Below are 18,944 nucleotides of genomic sequence, written 5' to 3'. Positions count from 1 at the left end.
CAGCGCCCAGGCCCAGAGTTCAGGCCCCACGACCGGACCCCCCCCAAAAAAAATCAAAGTTCAGGTACATGGCTAGGAAGGAAGGAATACCCTATCTCAAAAATTAGTACAAAAAAGAACTTGGAAGCAGGACTCAGTGGCAGTGCCTGCCTACCAAGTTTGGGGCTCTTCATTCAATCCCTAGTAACAAACACACTTAACACACATCACCCAGGAAAGGATAGCAGTGAGTGCTACAGGCCCCACTAACTGACAGGTTACACCCAGATATGCAAAGCTTACTGACAACTAAAGAGCAAACACCTGATACACTCTCTCCACATGACAAATACAAACAGTCCAGAGCATGAATATGAAATGCAAATCAAAACCAGTGAGAGCTGGGCTTAGTGGCCCAGCAACCAAGAGGACTGAAAATTCTAGGTGAACCCGAGCAAGGGTATCTCAAAAAGTCAACAAAAAACAGCCAAGCATTAGTGGCTCATGCCTATAATTCTGGCTACTTGGGAGGCAGAGAAGGGGAGGATTATGGTTTAAGGCCAGCCCAGGCAAAAAGTTAGCAAGATCAATAGAAAAAGGTGGATACCATAGTGTGAGCCTGTAATTCCAGCTACAGTGCAAAGCTATTAATATGAGGACTGCACTACAGTGGAAAGTATAAATAAGGAGGATCAGAGTACAGACCAGCTTAGGCAAAAAAAAAAAAAAAGTGAGACTCTACTTCAAATATCCAGAGCAGGGCTGGGAATGTGGCTTAGTGGCAGAGTGCTTGCCTTGCATACATGAAACCCTGGGTTCAATTCCTCAGTATCACATACATAGAAAAGACTGGAAGTGGTGCTGTGGCAAAAATGGTAGAGTGCTAGCCTTGAGCAAAAAAAAAAAAAAAAGCCCAGGGCTCAGAATTCAAGCCCTAGGACTGACAAAAACAGAGCAGAGCTGGAGGTGTGATTCCAGTGGTAGAGTGCCAGCCAAGCAAGCAATCCAAGCAAGCATGAGGGCCTGATTTCAAACCCCAATACCAGCAAAAAACAAAACAGCAAAAAGTTCTGGAGGCATGGCTTTAGTAGTAGCAAACATAAAGTCTACATAAAGTCTTAAGTTCATATCCCAGTAACTGCCATACATAGAACACAACTATGAGACTGTTTGGGGAAACAAAGGAGATGTGGGAGAGAGAAAAATAATGAATGAATGGAGAGAGTAGATCGTATGAAGATGGCATAAGGATTTACACTGAAAGTTGTTGAACAACAGGGGGCTGGAGAGATGGGGAGAGCACAATGGAAGGGGTTATTCTGATTAAAATACAATATACACATGTCAAATACCATGGTAAAACCCTTTGGTGCAATTTTTTTTTTTTTTTTGGTCAGTCCTGGGGCTTGGGCACTGTCCCTCAACTCTTCAGCACAGGTGAGCACTCTACTGCTTGATCCACAGCACCACTTCCAGTTTTCTAGTGGTTTATTAGAGATAAGAGTCTCATGGACTTTCCTGCCCGGGCTAGCTTTGAACAGTGATCCTCAGATCCCAGCCTCCTGAGTAGCTAGGAGTACAAGTGTGGGCCACCAGCACCTGGCTTCTTTGGTGCAATTAAAAAAAAAAAAAGAACAAGAAAGTGAGCTCTGTTAGGGTCCAATATCTATGAGGGGGGGAGGATGAATGGAGAGGGTGAGTGAGGAGGTGAATATGGTCTAAGTGCTTTATATATGTGTATGAAAACACAACAATGAAACCTTTTGAAATAATTGTCTTAAGGGATAAGTCAGGACAAGAGATTAATTTATATTGTATGCATGTATGGAAATGTCACAACAATCCTCCCCATTGTACAACTAATGTATGCTAATTTTTAAAAATCTTAATTAAAAATAAAGCCTTTTCAAGGTCAATGCCAGTCAGTAGGCCAACCCCTCACCTAATTCCTGGGCAGGTGGGGCACAGCTGTGGCCTATCACTGAGGCCTCCTTCTGGGAACCCAGCCCCCAGCCCACTTACCGGGTGCTGCTGGGCTCATCCTCAGAGCCTGGCTCCTCATCTGAGGTCAGTGGGGAATAGTGGGCCCCATTGGACTGGCTCAGAGGTCGTTCCTTTTTGAGCACAGGGGGCTGGTCATGGTCGTGGTAAGGGACAGGGGAGCTCTTCAGAGAGTTCTCAGGGGACGAGATGGCTGTAATCTCCAAGGGCTGGTTGATGTTGCTGACCTGAGGTGTCAGAGATTTAAAAAAACACACATGCAGCTGGGTGCCAGTGGCTAACACTTATAATCCTAGCTGCTCAGGAGGCTGAGATCTGAGGATTGCGGTTCAAAGCCAGCCTGGGCAAGGAAAATCCACTAGACTCTTATTTCCAATTAACCACCAGAAAACCAAAAGTGGCACTGTGGCTCAAAATGGTAAAGCACTAGAGCCTTGAGCTAAAGAGCTCAGAGACAGCTTCCAGGCCCAGAGTTCAAACTCCATGACCAACAAAAGAAAAAAAAAAATACACAGGCAGACCACAAACTGGACCAATGGGCCCTGAAGCAGGATTCCTAATTTAAGAGCTGCATAAAGACTTCTGGCCCCTCAGAGTTCAACCTAGGGCTTAGCACCCCCTCATCCTGTGCCAAGCCCCACCAAGTCCCAGTCAAGCTCTCCTGACCACACTAGGTTCTGCCTCCCCCCACACCAAGCTGTCCTGTCCTTACCATAGAGTTGAGGTTGAGGGGGGACCCTGAGGACTGTGTGAAGAGGCCAGCAACAGTAGGCAGGGCCCTGCGCTTGGGGGACACGCCTGCACTCAGGCTGGGGGTTCCAGCTGATGCACGCTTCCTTCTGCCACGTTTTCGGCTGTCCTGCCCATGGCTCTGCCCACAGTCCCCACGGGTATTCGCCGCCAGGGGGCTGTGCTTGGTTGAAGGTGACTGCTTGGTGTTGCCTGTGCCAGCTGAGATAGTGAACACAATTCTCCTCTTTGCCTCATTCTCCGGGTCCGAGAAGCCAGAATCAGAAGGCAGGTCTCCTTTGCCAGCATCAGGCAGCAGGCCCTGAGTAACCCCACTGAACCTGGGGCTGGCAGAGAGCTGGGGGATAGGAGAGGTGGGGCCAGAGTTCCGAGGCTGTGTCAGCAGAGGAGGGTGCTGTGGTGTTGTACTGCGGGACCCCACCATGGTGAAGAGGCTCCCCGAACTGGAGGACTCGTCAAAGGCAGCTGACTCAGCTCCAGAGGCCAGTTGTGCTGGGCTGCTAGCCAGGGCCCCACTGATGGCCACCGAGCCAGTGTAGAAGCCTGCCAGAAAGGACACGAGATCTTCAGGTGTCTGAGACTGCAGAGCAGGACACAGGCAGCCCCATCCTGGCTAGGTGGCTCTCCATTTCCCACACCAGGTTTGCTTCTACCAACCTTCTCTACAGAGCCCAGGGTCTATTCTGCACACTATACACCCTGCCCTCCCATGTGAGGGCTCAGCTCAGACACCTCCTCTGTAGGATATCTTTCTGGAGATAGCCCTGCCAGCTAGATGTTCTGAAAGCAAAGGAGGTCACCCTGCTATTGCCCTACGTACACTTAAATCTTCTCCCTTTTTGGTACAAAAGGTGATTTGGGGCTCAAAACCTTGCACTGCTTGCTGAGAAGTCACAAAAACAGAAGTTCCTAACTGTGGCCCATGAAGAGGGGCCAGCCAATAGTTTGGCAGTGGGTCAAGGGAAATAAGTGTGGTGGGTCACTGCTGGCAGCCTGGACTCAGCATTGATGAGGCCAGTGACACAAGAGTTTTGTCCCTCATGCTGCATTGTGTGATGAAGCCATCAGCAACTGAGAGACAGACTCCACAATCACAGGGTGCCAGAAAACACCTCCAGTACAAGCACCTCATGTGTTGTATAGTTCCCTAGTCATGTATAACAGCTCAGCACCAAAAGCAGATGGCCACTTACCTGTATCTACCTGTGTGGCTTAGAAGACCAGGGGGCCTGATGGCATCCTGAGCTATAGATGAGCCTCGGGCTGTTAGGCCATGACACAGGAAACAGAAGTGGACAGGTGCTAGAGGGTAGGGGAAGTTGTGATTCTTCCCATTCTAGAGACCACAGGCTCTTTAGAGCCTGGAGATACAAGGCCATAAGCTTGTCTCACAGCAGGTACCTAACTGCTCCCCAATATGGTCCCTGCATAGAGCTCCTATCTAGAAACTTCCATAGTGCCTTACACAGAGCTAGACCTTATCTAGCCTAGAGAAGTCACCACAGGATGAAGCCACCAGCTTTCCAAGGTGTCTCAAGCAGCCCCAGTTGGGTAACTAGCCCCTCTCTCAGCACCAGGCAAGGAGACCACAGAGAAGCCTGTGCACATAGAGACCATGTGGACACTCCTGAGAGTTAACTGCCAAACAGGCCTATGTCACTGCTGGCCTGAAGGATTCTAGCTCATTGGTCTATGCTCTACAACCAGTGTGACTAAGAGTTTACTTGCACACAGCCATGTCCTGTTATTCAGGTACATCTGCTATATACTCCCAATTAGGCTTAATAGTTATGTCAAAGGCCAACCAAGAGATCTCCCTTGCCCTTTAAGGAGACGATAAAGCTCTTTCATCACCATGGACAGCGATCAATTCTTAGGCCCCAGAAAACCCCAACTTCAGGCTGAGCAGGTGACCTGGAATAACATCTGGCAAGCACAGTTTACCTCATAGGCTGGGATCAAACCAGATGCACCAGGCTGACACAGAGCTCATTTTCCCACAGCTGAAGGACAAGAAAGCACTACTAGCAATGCCCAGTGGCATAGGGTCATGGGCCAGAGTCCCCAGAAACCCCCATTTATCCACTTTAAAGGCTTGGAGGGACAGGTTACCTGTGGGTGCCAGAGTGAGGCTCCTGCTCCCTGCAGCACTGCCCCCAGCAACATGGGCATTAGCACCAATCTGCTTCTCAAGTGTGGACGAGGAGTCTCGAGGCTGCGGCACAGGACTTGGGGTGCTCCTCTGCCAGAGAAATCCACAGTGGATCAGTGGCAACAGCAGGAGAGGGCTTGGGGAGAGTTCTGGAGCCAGCCAGATATGGGGGTCAGGGCCACTTAAATGTTGGATAAAGGCCACGGGGACAGAACTGTGGCTGTGCTAAAACCCCCAAAACTTCAAGTGGATTTTAGGTGAATTATATTCAATCCCTACCTTATCCCTAAAAAGAGTCATATTAATCTTTTTGTTCCACCTCACCCATTTCAAACAGGGTGCTTCTGGCATCCATGTACCAGTTGCCAGGTTTCAGCCACAAGATTGGAGTTGTCCTGAGTGGGAATTCCCTAGACTTTCCTCTACCAGCTCACATGCCTTTCACCAAAAAATACCAAAAACAGAGATGGGTACCAGTGGGTGGCTCATACCTATAATCCTAGCTACTCAGGAGGCTGAGATCTGAGGACCACAGTTCAAAGCCAGACCAGGCAGATTCTTATATTTGATAATTATTTCAAATAATTATCAAAAAATCAGAAGAGGGAGGGCTGGAAAGGTAGCTCAATGGTAAGAGTGCTTGCCTCTCATGCATGAGCCCTTGGGTTTGATTCCTCAGCACCACATAAACAGAAAAAGCCAGAAGTGGGTGCTGTGGTAAGAGCACTAGCCTTGAGCTGAAGAGCCCAGGGACAGTGCCCAGGCCCAGCATTTAACCTCCATGACTGACAAAGGAAAAAAAAAAAAAGCCAGAAGAGCCAGGCACCAGTGGCTTACTACTATAATCTTACGACTTAGGAGGCTGAGATCTGAGGATCACCGTTCAAAGCCAGCCTGGGCTGGAAGGTCCGTGACTGTTATCTCCGATAAATTACTCAAATAAAAAAGAAGTGGCAGGGCTGGGAAGGTGGCTCAGTGGTAGAGCACTTGCCTTGCATGCATGAGGCCCTGGGTTCAATTTCTCAGCACCACATAAGCAAAAAGGAAAAAAAAAAGCCGGAAGTGGCGCTGTGGCTCAAGTGGAAGAGTGCTAGCCTTGAGCTGAAGAGCTGAGGGACAGTGCCCAGGCCCAGAGTTCAGTCTCCATGGCTGGACCCCCCCCCCAAAAAAAAAGTGGCACTGTGGCTCTAATGGTAGAGTGCTAGCCTTGAGCACAAGAAGCTGGGGGGGGGGGAGCTCAGGGACTGTGCCTAGGCCCAGGGTTCAAGCCCCAGGACCTGCAAAAAAGGCATAAATGAAGGTGTGGTTCAAGCGGTAGAGCACCAGCTGCAGCAAAAGGAGTTCAAGCCCTAGTACTGGCACAAAAAACACACCACCCAAACACGAAAACCCAAGATACCCAAGATACACCACAATAAAACCCAGACTTGATACTGTCTGTTCTGGGGATTGTCCATTCTTGGGATGCTTGGGATTTAACAGCATGCAACAGAATAAATCTTGCCACAAAAACACAAAGCCCAAAATTAACCCCACACATCCACAACCAGCCCAGGCTCACCACCCTTTCGGCGCGACTGGGCAGCACCACACTGGCCAGGGGGATGCTGACGGGGAGCTTGTTGGGCTGCACCGTGCTGAGTGGGATGCTGATGGGCAGGCTAGTGATGGTCTCCCCCTGGCTGCCATAGGAGCGTTCCTTCACACCCTGCCAATAAATACCACATTATCTACTGCAGGCCCAGATAAGAGGAAGGTCCACAGGCAGGAGATAGGGGCACAACTCTGTTTGGCCAAACAAGGACCCTTCAGATAGTCAGCCACTGAGTCCCTTGATACCCCCCTGAAGAGTGGGAACACTGGTGTCTTCCCACATTGTTCTTCCTCCTCCTGACCTCTTGATGCTATAATGGCCTTGCCTGTGGCCACCTCAACCTCCCAGGGCCCCTTCACAACCTCCACCCCATTCCTGCACAAATCCAAGGCAGGGTCCCCATGGCAGATCCCCTGGGCAACCACTTCCTAAACTCCAGCATCATGCCAGTGCCTTGGTTTCTATACAGAGAACAAAGTTGCCCAAGGGAGATATGACAAGCTCGTCTCTATAACCCACAGTACAGTACCCACCAGTACCCACTGGTGTCACATGTCCCATCTATGCCCATCTACCTCCTCCCCGGGTACCCAAAATTAGGGTTCTATGAGCCCCTCTAGGCCACACTATAATCCCTCCTAACAGGTATGCTCAGGCTGCTTCTAATGAGCACCCTCAAAATTTGGGGAGCTCTGGGACACAGGCACAGAAAGAAGGAAGAACCAGATCTCACCTTCTCGTTGCTCTTTTCTCCTGCTGTGGGCAATGACCCAGGGGAGGGAGGTCGTGGGTCCTGGGGGCTCAGCTTCATGCTGTTTGACAAGCCTGGGCTCTGGTAGGGTAGGTTGTTTTCCTTGGTGTGCTCAGCTCTGTGATGAGAGGCTGTGTTACTTGGGAGCCTGCGTAAGCTGTGGGCTTATATGCGCAAAGCTGGCAGCACAGACCTAGCAAACCCCACCTGTCTTTCAAATGAATATATTCCTGCTAGGTGTGGACAGGTGAGCACAGCATGCAGAGCACTGCACTCACCGTGGGTGTGGCTCACTGGTAGCTGCCTTGCCAGCTGCAACATGATCCTGACCCAGGTGCCTCCTTAGAACGATCTTGGCAGGGGACAGCCGAGTATAGTCAGGCAAGGCCAGACCAGATAGCTTCTCTAGCCGTGGCCGACCACTGTGATTGGGGGTACAGGGCACGACCTCCTGGTCCAAGGGAGAAGCCAGATACTGGGGGGTGTTCTGCTTGGATGAGGGTCGGCTCAGAGCACTGCAGAGCTCATAACTGGCAGTGTGACCATTCATAGAGAGCTCCGGGCTCATGCTACTGAAATTAGGCAGGGAAAACTTGGCACAGTCCAGCTCAAGGTGCAGCCTGCCAGCATCAGCTTCTAGCTCACGGCCCAGGGTGCCCTTCCCACGCAGATGCATGGACAGGGTGTCATCAGGCGGCACATAGGACTTCAGCTGCAGGAGCTCCTGCTGCCGCTGGCTCTTCTCCAACTCCACAATGCTGATCTGTGGGATAGCAGGCAGGAAAGACCAAGTAAGTGGGACAAGGCTGCACCTGCCCTAAGGTGTACCACACAGGCCGGGAGTCATTTGTCCACTGAGACTCTGAGAGGATTCTGTGAAGGAGCAAAGGCTAGCTACCAAGAGCTGCCAGGACACCCACTGCTTGTGCAGGAAAGGAAAACCAAAACGTATCTCTACATAAAAACTCCATGCCACCAGTGGCTCACACCTATAATCCTAGCTACTCAGGGGGCTGAGATCTGAGGATCACAGTTCAAAGCCAGCCTAAAAGTCTGTGAAATTCTTACCTCCAATAAACTACTCAAAAAACCTAAAAGTAATGCTATGACTCAAGTGGTAGGGTGCTAGCCTTGAGCAAAAGCAGCTCAGGGGCAGTGCCCAAGCCCAAAATTCAAGCCCCAGGACCGCACTTTCTCTCTCTCTCTCTGCTGGCTCTCAAAAGCTAAGTAGGTAGGTTATTACCTGGATGGGAAGACTGCTTCAGGGACAAACTTGTGGAATCAAGCTTGTTTTGGTAATGATGGCAAGCAAATACATCTAATTTTTTTTTCTTTTTTTTAAGATAGGGTCTTACTATGTAGCTTAGGCTGGCCTAGGACTCAGTTCTCTGATTCTGGGATTATATGCCATCAGCTGTCATACCTTCAACTACTTTCTCTACTTGACATAGTGAACAGTTCTCATCACCAGAAATTATGAGCTGGTTTCTTTGATTCCTTTCCCTTCCCTTTTCCTTCCTTTCCTTTCCTTTCCCTCCCTCCTTCCCTTCCTTCTGCTCCCTCCCCCCCCCCTCTCCTTTTTTGTTGCCAATCTTGGGGCTTGAACTCAGGGCCTGGGCACTGTCCCTGAGCTTCATTTGCTCAAGGCTAGCACTCTACCACTTAAGCCACAGCACCACTACCGGCCTTTTCAGTTTATGTGGTACAGAGTTATTGAATCCAGGGCTTAATACATGCTAGGCAAGCATTCTACCGCTAAGCCACATTCCCAACCTATGAGTTTTCTGATTAAGCAAATTCTGTCAGTGATTGTTTCAAAAAGTACTTGCTGGAAGGCCTTCAGAACCTAAGTTTTAGATACCACCTCCATGTTGACAGCCTGAGGACCTCAGGGACCCAGCAGAACAGGTAGAGCGTGAGGGCCTGAGGCCCCAACAACCTATTCTTCCAAAGTGGGAAGATGGGGTCTGGCCTGTGACATTACCACATGGATGTCCACTGGGCCCCAAACCCCACCTGCAGCTCTAGGCAATGCCGCTGCTTCTCAGAGATCTGGCTCCGCAGGGCCTGTTTCTCTTTCCGAAGGTTCTCCAGGGACAGTGTGGCCCAGTCCAACTTTAACTCCTCACACCGGGCCCTGAGCTGTGGGAACAGGGACAAGAGATTGACATTGAGTCCAGCAGGTAGGTTATTACAGGTACTCAATAGCACAGAGGGCCATTATCTCTGGCCAGGGTACTTGACACAACTGCCTGGCTTCCATGCCTGGAATGGTATAAAGAAGCCAAGAAGCCAGGGTCCCCCTTAGAATTATATGTCACATCATCATCACCTGAACTCAGAGTGAGATGCAAATGGCCATGTGACAAATGAACAACTCCATGAGAAATGAAAGCCAAGAGGTCCCCAGAGTAGTCTAGGGGAACACCCTGCTCTAGTGAATCCTCTGAGGTGTCTGAGTGGATCTGAGGTTATCTGGTGTGTTCTGGCACACTTAACAGGGCTCCATAGACAACTCTGTAGCACAGGACAGGATTAGGGGGAGCCCCAGAACCTCCTACTGCAGATGAGTGGTCATGGGAACGTAGTCCCCTTAGGATCCTGCCCCTCTGCACCCAGGGCCCACACAACTGCCCAAGGAATCAGGTTGACAGGCCCTTGGCTTAATAGCTGTGAAGAGAACCCAATCCTCCACTCAGGACTCCATTTTCTGGTATATTCATAATGGCTGCCCAGATGGGTGCATATGCACACACCAGCTGCAGACTCTGGCTCCGGAGTTCAAGGTTGTCTCTCTCTAGCTGCTCTGACTGCTCCCGCAGCTGCTGGTTGTGAGCAGAGATCTCCTTCTGAGCCTGGATTAGATCATTGTAGGTCAGCGCCTTCACTCCCAGCTGGGAACAAGGAGGACAAGAGAGTAAGTAGAGTTCTGGTGTGCAGGCCACAGGTAATAACATGGGTAAGAAAAGGGATGGATGAAAGGGAATGGGCCTCTTACTTCCTTGGGGACACTGAAGGAAGAGACAAAGGGGTTGACCACCCAAGCATTGCTCCAGGACCAAAGTAGACCAAGCTGTCCACACCTGATTAAGCCAGCAGGCCAACCCTTCTCCCCAGACTCTATGCCATTCTCTCAACACAACACTTTCTTTCACTCAAGGAAAGGAAGTCTAGGGAAGAAACCATCCCTAGACTTCCCATTCCCCATTCCACCAAATCCCAAACTATGGCATGGACAAACATGATGGCATAGCCTTGAGGCACTACCTCATCCAGTTTCTGCTGGAAGAGTCTCCGGATCTCTTCTTTCTGGGCCTGGCAGTGGCCCAAAAGCTGCTGTGCTGTGCCCAGCAACTGTGTGTTCTTCTCCTGTGGGTGGGATGCGTGGCAGGTAAGTCCAGAGCCCACCAGAAAAGGATAACCAAGCTCTTTCCCCGAGGGCTGTGCTCAAGCCCCCTATGGAACACCTTCGTAGCACTGGAACCAACACTGGAGTGAAAAGCTGGAACCCGCCCCTGGCAGCAGGACAGGTAGGCAGGTGGCTCTGGGGCTGAAGCCACACACACCTTCTCCTGGTCCAGCAGCTGTTGCAGGTTGGCCTTGTACTGGGGCGTCTTCGTGTAGGCCAGGAACTGCAGGTACTGGATCTTGAAGGACTCTGGAGAGATATGGAGAGTAGGTTTAGAAGATAGCACATACACATACAGAAACAAACCCTGCAATTGGGGGGGGGGGGGAGATGAAGACACAAACATTCATTTGGAATGTTTTGGAAGCCTGCTACAATTGCCTGCCATCTGTCTGTGACCTCAGCTCTTCTCAGTTTACCATTACACACCAGGTGTCACGGTTACAGAGGGCAGTTCTACATCCTCCTAGCACAGACCACTCAAGAGTAAGTTCCTCTCTGTGGGAGCATCCTAAGTGCTATAGGGTACTGGACAGTGTCCCTGAACTATACCTACTCCACGACAGAAGCTCCCCTAATCATGACAATGACCCAGGGTCCCCCAAGGTAAGTCAACCTCAGTTGCTCACAAGAGGCCTGTGAGCCTCTATTGACCCATCTAATGGGCCTGCCAATCCAGTAAGTCCATGCCAATCCAACAGTTCCATGCCCCTATTCTGTGTAGTGAGGTCAAAGCCATGACATACAGAATGCACAAAATATCCGAGGACCACCAAAAATGGCCAGGGCTACTGCCCAGCTGAGCTTCTCTGGGAAGCAGCTCACCTAGCAGCTTCTGCAGTGCAGGCGGGGTAGGTGCCACCAGCAGTGGGGTGGGAGAATGCCACTGTGCACTTGGAGGTAGCTGGTAGCATGGGCTGTTGGGTGACCTGTAAGCATCTGCAGGAGAAAGTAGTATTCCGTATTAGCCACCAGCCATATGCCCAAGAGCCTTGCCTATTTTAAGCACTTTCTGACTTTGCAAATCTGAACTCAAATATCATTCTTGGAGTCCAGAGAATACCACACGCCACCACCTCTTCGCAGCACTAACCCCCACAATAAATCAACCCCCAGACTGGTAGAAAGATGCCCAGATGCTCCAGATTCTATATGATGATACCCTCTTGGTGAGGACATAAAGGCCCTCATGGAATCAGGGAGACCCTAGCAGGCCTGGCAGGGGGAGTGTGAGCAAGTGTTGCAGCCTCTAGACTTGGGCTCTCTCCACAGATTAGAACTACAGGAAAGGGCTCTGGGGCTGGGGTAGGGGCTCACCTTGGGGAGAGGGGGATGTGGTCTGGGATGTGGTCTGGGTGTTCAGGAGATCCAGTGCAGTTTGGTTCTTCTTGGGCTTACGTTCAGGGTTTGCAGTGCTCATTTTCTTGGGACGTCCACGCTTTCGACCAGCCATTTTCCTCCCTTTCTTGTTCAACTTCTTCTTCCGAGCTTTGGAGGGAGATGGCTTTTTGACAGTGGCCACCCCAGCCTTTTCTTCCTCAGCACCAGAATCCTAATGGGCAGAGGAAGGGCAATGAAGGGCATGGCAGGAATGACACCTAGCTAATGACAAAGACCAGGATGGGGGCTCTGAGGCCATGGAGAGCAGCTGCTTTTATGAGAATTAACACCTGCCGGCAGCCCAGAGGGCACCCAGTACTTCCTTATGTACCCTCAGCTGTGCGCAGGGCAGGGCACCTTACCACGGTGGCTTCAGCGGGTCCAGCCGCTTTGCTCTCTGGGACTTTGGTAGGGGTGGTGGCATTACTCTTGTTCTCTCGCTGCTGTCGGCGCCGAGCTGCCTCTTGTTCCTCCTGAAAGAGTTGGATGAGAGGCTAGAAGGTGCCAGAAGGCGCTAGTATAGTCCCAGCTCTGCCCACGCCACAGATGAGGAAACAGAGTTACAGAGTGACTCTGTGACAGGACACTCACGATGCACATGCACAAACATGCCAGGTCCACAGGAAACCAGGCACCTATTGGCACTCTTATCTGTGAAAGTACTCCAAACACAATCAGATCGACAGACCCTGAGGACAGATAAAGGCTAAGAGCCCCCCTGAAGCTTGGAGATACAGAGTCCACATGCATATCTCCATGTAGATATAGTCATGTAGATATAGACTGAGGGACCATGCAATGTCTAGGGAAGAATGTCAGATCATGCCAGCCAGACTGGGACATTTCCATCTGTCCTTAAGACCCTCATTCCAAGGCTGGGAAGGTGGCTCAGTGGTAGAGTGCTTGCCTTGCATGCATGAGGCCCTGGGTCTGATTCCTCAGCACCACATAAGCAGGAAAAAAAAAAAAGCCGGAAGTGGCACTGTGGCTCAAGTGGTAGAGCACTAGCCTTGAGCTAAAGAGGTGAGGGACAGCGCCCAGGCCTAGAGTTCAGGCCCCACGACTGGACCGAAAAAAACCCAAAGACCCTCATCCCTGGGCAAGAATGAAGGCCTAGGTCTCAGAGGATTGGATGGGGGCTAAGCTTCCCCAAGCCAGACACAAAAAACGGAGGGAGCCTCTGCCAACACTGACTATCTTGGACCTCAGAAAGGAAGGTCACAGGGATGGGCCTGTGTACAGCTAGAACATGAGAAGTACCATACAGCAGACTATGGCCCAGTCTCCATCGGTTACCAGGAACAAGGCAGTACAGCACAGCAGCTCACATCTGGTATCCAGCACATACACCATAGCACCCAGGAAGGATTTGACTTACCAGTCTTCCCTAGACTACTAGTCCTAGCAGGAAGTACACCCACTTAAGCCCAATAGAGAAAAGGCCAAGCACAGACAGGGGATAATGAAAGAGGGTGGGAAAGCATGGCTCGGCCACATGAAGCGCTGTGGCTCAGCAATCTAGCACTTAAAACTTCACAAAGCAAACACATTCATATTACTTAGTCAAGAAGAAACACAAACTTACCCTGAGTTTTGGGTTTTTCAGACTAGAAAAATAGTTTTCAAGCTGAAAAGAAAAAAAAAGTTATTAGAAGTGAGTCCAAAGCTTGATGTAATTCCAGCAACTTTAAGAATTTGAAAGCAGGTAGGGTAAAGGTAGCAGTATCCTGTCTCAAAAACAAAACACAACAAAAAGTGCTAGGGTGTGACTCAAGTGGTTAAGAGAGTTTATCTAGCATATCCAAGGCCCTAGGTTAAAGCACCAGTACCACCAAAAAAAAAAAAAAAAAAGCCAGGGGAAACTACTAAAATACCCCTGACAGCAGCAGTGAGCAAAGGCTGGGCCCCATCAGGGGAGCCAAAGGTGGAAAACCTGGGTGAGACTGAACCAGAAAGAGCCCAGAGGTGACTCAGTACTGTCTTGACTCCTGTTATGCTGAGTCCTTGCCTTCTTTGGCTTGCTATGGGCTCCCTGTTCAGCTTGCCAATATACAAAATAGACCATATGGCCACAGGACTGAGTAGCTAAAGTGTCAAGACTGCTAGTATGGGACTGGCAACAGGTGGGAGGCTCACATCTCAGCCCAGGAACAGAAATTTTTCATCACTTCCAATAGAGAGGCCGAAGTATCCCTGTCTGTGGTGGTCACCAGTTTATATCGAAGTGTGCCCAGGAAAGATCCAAACTGAGGCTCTAACTAGTGGCAGATGCATACAAAATGGAAAAAAAAATATCCAAACATGTAGATCTGTTCAAAGGTCCTATGTCTAGGACAACAGAGCCAATTAAGAGAGGACAGGATAGGGATGATGCCCCAGATCAAGGAAGGAAGGAAGAGGCAATGGTAGGAAAGAAAAGCAGGTCAGGGGGCTAGGAAGGTAGCTCAGAAATAGAGTGCTTGCCTCGCATGCATGAGGCCCTGGGTTCGATTCCTCAGCACCACATAAGCAGAAAAAAGTAGTTCAATGGCTCAAGTGGTAGAGTGCTAGTCTTGAGCTGAAGAGCTGAGGGATAGCGCCCAGGCCCGGAGTTCAGGCCCCACAACCGACAAGGAAGGAAGGAAGGAAGGAAGGAGAGAGACAGGGAGAGAGGGAGGGAGGGAGAGGGAGAGAGGGAAGAAGGGAGGGAGAAATAGAGAGGGGGGAGAGTGAGGGAAGAAGAGGAAGGAAGGAAGGAAGGAAGGAAGGAAGCCAGGCAGGCAGGCAGGCACGCAGGCAGGCAGAAGAGGTGAAAACGAAAGCCCACCCCCTATAGCCCCAGACCCCTGGTTCATACAGAATGAACTGAGAAAGAGCAATGAAAACACAGGACTGCTCTCCCCAGACACTGGAGGCCTATGGGTAATGAAGTAGATCCCATATCCTGTGTTAGGAAGATGTGTGCCCAGACTAGGATCTGAGAACCAGAACTGTTGCACACCTCACCCAGGTCCCAGTCCACATGTTCCATTTCTGCCAAGGACCCACCCGTGCCTATAGTATAGCGAATAGCCTTCAGTGATACCTAAGCAGAAGGGGTATTCTGAAGGAGTGTCTCATGGGCAGTGTGGGGAAAAGGCAGGTGGAAAGTGGGACCCTCAGGGTGGGATAGCACCCCACAGTATACTCACTATGGTGCGGTCAATGGTATGTAAATAGTAGGAGACTGGCTTCCCCGTCCATGACACGGAGCCCTTCAGGGGCGACAGCTCTACCACACGCATGATGGTACCAATGTCTGCAGGGAGGAGACAGGTCAGGGCCGTGTCTGGACCAACCCTACAAGAGGCGCATGTGCACATCATCGCAAAGGCCCTGGCAGTTAGGGAGGGGGCAGAAAACTTGAACTAAAGCCAACCTCCTGAAATGTGGGCCAGGCCTATGACCATATCTACCCACTACATTGAGTGTGACTAGCAATGTCTCCAAGCCTGATCCAGATACCAGCAGGGATGATGGGGCCAGCTCTTGGAGATGCAAGCCCAAGCAGCAAGCCCAATCAAATAGGCTCACAAGAGCCCTTTTTTGTTGTTGCTCTTAGTCATAGGGCTTTAACTTGGGGCCTGAGTGCTGTCCCTGAGCTCTTTTGCTCAAGGCTAGTGCTCTACCACTTTGAGCCACAGCACCACTTCGGGTTTTCTGGTGGTTAATTAGAGAAAAGAGTCTCACAGACTTTCCTGCCTGGGGTGATTTGAGCCGTGATCTTCAGATCTCAGCTTCCTGAGTAGCTAGGATCACAAGTGTGAGCCACCAGAGACCAGCAAAAGAGCCCTGCTTTATAACCTGGAAAGAACTTAGATGATGGCTAAGAGAATGGCATCACCTAATGGAACATGGCCTAAGGGAGCAGGCCAAAGGAAATCCTGTAGTGACCAGTTAGTCTGCAGCTTTGTCTACCCAAGGCCTCTTCCTGGCTTTAGGGTCTGTGATTCACCATACTTTCTCTTAAACTACAAGTCTTATTTGAAGTGATTCTACCTCCAGGGGAGGCTGGACAATGACTGGGGGTATGTGTGGCTGTCACAACGGAGATGCTCCTGCCTTGTCACAAATGGAGACCAAAGCATTACTCTACATTCTACAGTGCTCAGGATGCCTTCACAGAGGACCAGGCCCAGTATCACTATTGCTCAGGGAGTCTCCCTGTCCTAATGCACCTCAGCAGCTTAAAGTCATTCCACTAACAAACTGAACAAGGAAGCAGAGCACCAGCCTTGAGTGAAAAAGCTAAGAAACAGCCCCAGGGCCAGCGCACACGCGCGCGCATGCACACATGCACACACGCGCGCGCGCGTGCATGAACGGATGCATGGCAGTGAAGCTCAAGTGCTAGAGTAACAGACCTGAGCAAAAAAAAGTAAGAGCTTAAGGCCTTAAATTCAAGCCCTAGTGAATTGGCACACACACACACACACACACACACACACACACACACACACGCTTAAAAAATTAAGTGGGCACCAGTGGCTAATATTTATAATCCTAACAACTCAAGAGGCTGAGATCTGAGGATCAAGGTTTGAAGCCAGTTCAGGCAGTAAAGTCCACAAGGCTATTTCTAATTAACCAACAAAAAGGTCCAGTGGACCCATGGCTCAAGTGGTAGACTACCATCCTTGGCCAAAAAAGCTCAAGGATAGACCCTCAGACCTAAGTTCAAGCTCCAGGACCAGCACAAAAACAAGCAAATAAATAGTATCAGGTACTAGTGGTTCAAGCCTGTAATCCTAACTATTCAGGAGGCTAAGATCTGAGGATCCCAGTTCAAAGCCAGACAGGAAAGTCGCTGAGACTCTTCTCTCCAATTAACCACGAGAAAACTGAAGTGGCACTGTGGCTCAAAGTGGTAGAGCACTAGCCTTGAGCAAAAGAGCTCAGGGACAGCACCCAAGCCCCGAGTTCAAGCCCCATGACCACTACAAACAACAACAAAATTAAATTAAATGAACATTTCTTACCACTCAAGTTTCTGCTGTTTATTCTGAAGTTCAGAGGTGCAAAGGGTTTTGAGGACACAATTCTGCCACCTGAAACAAGAAAACCCATTACTGCCATTTGAAGGGAAAATAAATTGTGTGTGTGTGTGTGTGTAAAGTGTGAAATTTAAAAGAGTACAGAGAGGAGCCGGGAATGTGACTTAGTGGTAAAGTGCTTGCCTAGCATGCATGAAGCCCTGGGTTTGATTCCTTTCCACCAGAAAACTGAAGTGGCACTGTGGCTCAAGTGGTAGAGCTCTAGCCTTGAGCACAGAGATGCTCAAGAACAGTGAGCAGAACAGTACGCAGGCCCTGAGTTCAAGCTCCAGGCAGGACCAACAACAACAACAAAAAGAGTACAGAAAGAACCTAAAGAAAAAAATTCGCATTTTGAATACATAAATAACAATCCTGTCCATTTTCCTTTTCCCATCAGTGCTGGGTTTGAACTCAAGGTCTCATGTTTGCTCAGGTTGCTTGCTAGGTGATCTGCCTCCAGACATGCTTTTTACTGGTTATTTTGGGGAGGATGGGCGTTTCAAGACTTTTTCTGCCAGGGCTGACTTCAAACTACAATATTCCAGATCTCAGCTTCCTTGGTAACTAAGATTACCAGAACAAACCACCAGTATCTAGCTTCTCTCCATTTTCTTACAAGAAAAGGATATTATGTCCACTAGGTTAAGCCTAGTGGCAAAATAACTTGCTCTCCAGTTCTCACAAAATCCACCTTCTACTCAATGACAAACAGAACAAAAGATGGACCCTGAAGGGGCTGGGAAGATGGCTCAGTGGTAGAGCACTTGCCTTGCATGCATGAGGCCCTGGGTTCGATTCCTCAGCACCATATAAGCAAAAAAAGAAAAAAGCCGGAAGTGGCACTGTGGCTCAAATGGTAGAGCGCTAGCCTTGAGCTGAAGAGCTGAGGGACAGCGCCCAGGCCCAGAGTTCAGGCCCCACAACCAGACCAAAAAAAAAAAAAAAGATGGACCCTGAAAAGCAAACCTCCATGGACAGCAGTAACCTTGCACTGTGAGTGGCACCCGGATGTCCTGGGAAGAGAGTCACAGAAGGACCTAGGGAGAAAGATCACTGAGAGCACTGTAGCCCCCCAGTTTTATCATTACATGGGAGAAGCAGGGCAATCAGCTAGCACATGGAAAAACAGCTTCCTCAAAAACCCACTGTGCCGTGGCTTGTTTCCCTTTAGAAGGTAGTTGTATCACCTGTCTTGTTTTATTTTAAAACAAACTGTAAAGAACTCTAAGGGGCTGGGAAGGTGGCTCAGTGGTAGAGCACTTGCCTTGCATGCATGAGGCCCTGGGTTCGATTCCTCAGCACCATATAAGCAAAAAAAGAAAAAAGCCGGAAGTGGCACTGTGGCTCAAATGGTAGAGCGCTAGCCTTGAGCTGAAGAGCTGAGGGACAGCGCCCAGGCCCAGAGTTCAGGCCCCACAACCAGACCAAAAAAAAAAAAAAAGATGGACCCTGAAAAGCAAACCTCCATGGACAGCAGTAACCTTGCACTGTGAGTGGCACCCGGGATGTCCTGGGAAGAGAGTCACAGAAGGACCTAGGGAGAAAGATCACTGAGAGCACTGTAGCCCCCCAGTTTTATCATTACATGGGAGAAGCAGGGCAATCAGCTAGCACATGGAAAAACAGCTTCCTCAAAAACCCACTGTGCCGTGGCTTGTTTCCCTTTAGAAGGTAGTTGTATCACCTGTCTTGTTTTATTTTAAAACAAACTGTAAAGAACTCTAAGGGGCTGGGAAGGTGGCTCAGTGGTAGAGCACTTGCCTTGCATGCATGAGGCCCTGGGTTCGATTCCTCAGCACCATTTAAACAAAAAGAAAAAAGCCGGAAGTAGCACTGTGGCTCAAGTGTAGAGTGTTAGCCTTGAGCTGAAGAGC

At 49.9% G+C, this 18,944-nt stretch overlaps 1 protein-coding gene across 1 annotated transcript in view; it reads right to left on the bottom strand.

Annotated features, from left to right (window-relative positions):
* The window catches only part of Dot1l (DOT1-like histone H3K79 methyltransferase), a 57,593-nt gene that overhangs the window by 4,840 nt on the left and 33,809 nt on the right, over nt 1-18,944 (bottom strand). The window contains exons 10-25 of the mRNA XM_013022702.1: nt 17,014-17,082; nt 15,187-15,293; nt 13,602-13,643; nt 12,379-12,489; nt 11,954-12,188; nt 11,462-11,575; nt 10,794-10,885; nt 10,495-10,596; nt 9,984-10,121; nt 9,244-9,369; nt 7,506-7,990; nt 7,210-7,345; nt 6,444-6,590; nt 4,843-4,972; nt 2,693-3,273; nt 2,002-2,207 (exon numbers count right to left, since the gene is read on the bottom strand). Coding sequence (XP_012878156.1) covers nt 2,002-2,207; nt 2,693-3,273; nt 4,843-4,972; nt 6,444-6,590; nt 7,210-7,345; nt 7,506-7,990; nt 9,244-9,369; nt 9,984-10,121; nt 10,495-10,596; nt 10,794-10,885; nt 11,462-11,575; nt 11,954-12,188; nt 12,379-12,489; nt 13,602-13,643; nt 15,187-15,293; nt 17,014-17,082 — 2,821 coding nt within the window. The remainder of the gene's footprint in view (nt 1-2,001; nt 2,208-2,692; nt 3,274-4,842; nt 4,973-6,443; nt 6,591-7,209; nt 7,346-7,505; nt 7,991-9,243; nt 9,370-9,983; nt 10,122-10,494; nt 10,597-10,793; nt 10,886-11,461; nt 11,576-11,953; nt 12,189-12,378; nt 12,490-13,601; nt 13,644-15,186; nt 15,294-17,013; nt 17,083-18,944) is intronic.

This window comes from Dipodomys ordii, unplaced genomic scaffold, assembly GCF_000151885.1.
Source record: "Dipodomys ordii isolate 6190 unplaced genomic scaffold, Dord_2.0 Scaffold64, whole genome shotgun sequence".
Lineage (NCBI taxonomy): Eukaryota > Metazoa > Chordata > Mammalia > Rodentia > Heteromyidae > Dipodomys > Dipodomys ordii.
This window is presented reverse-complemented; position numbering and strand designations above follow the sequence as displayed.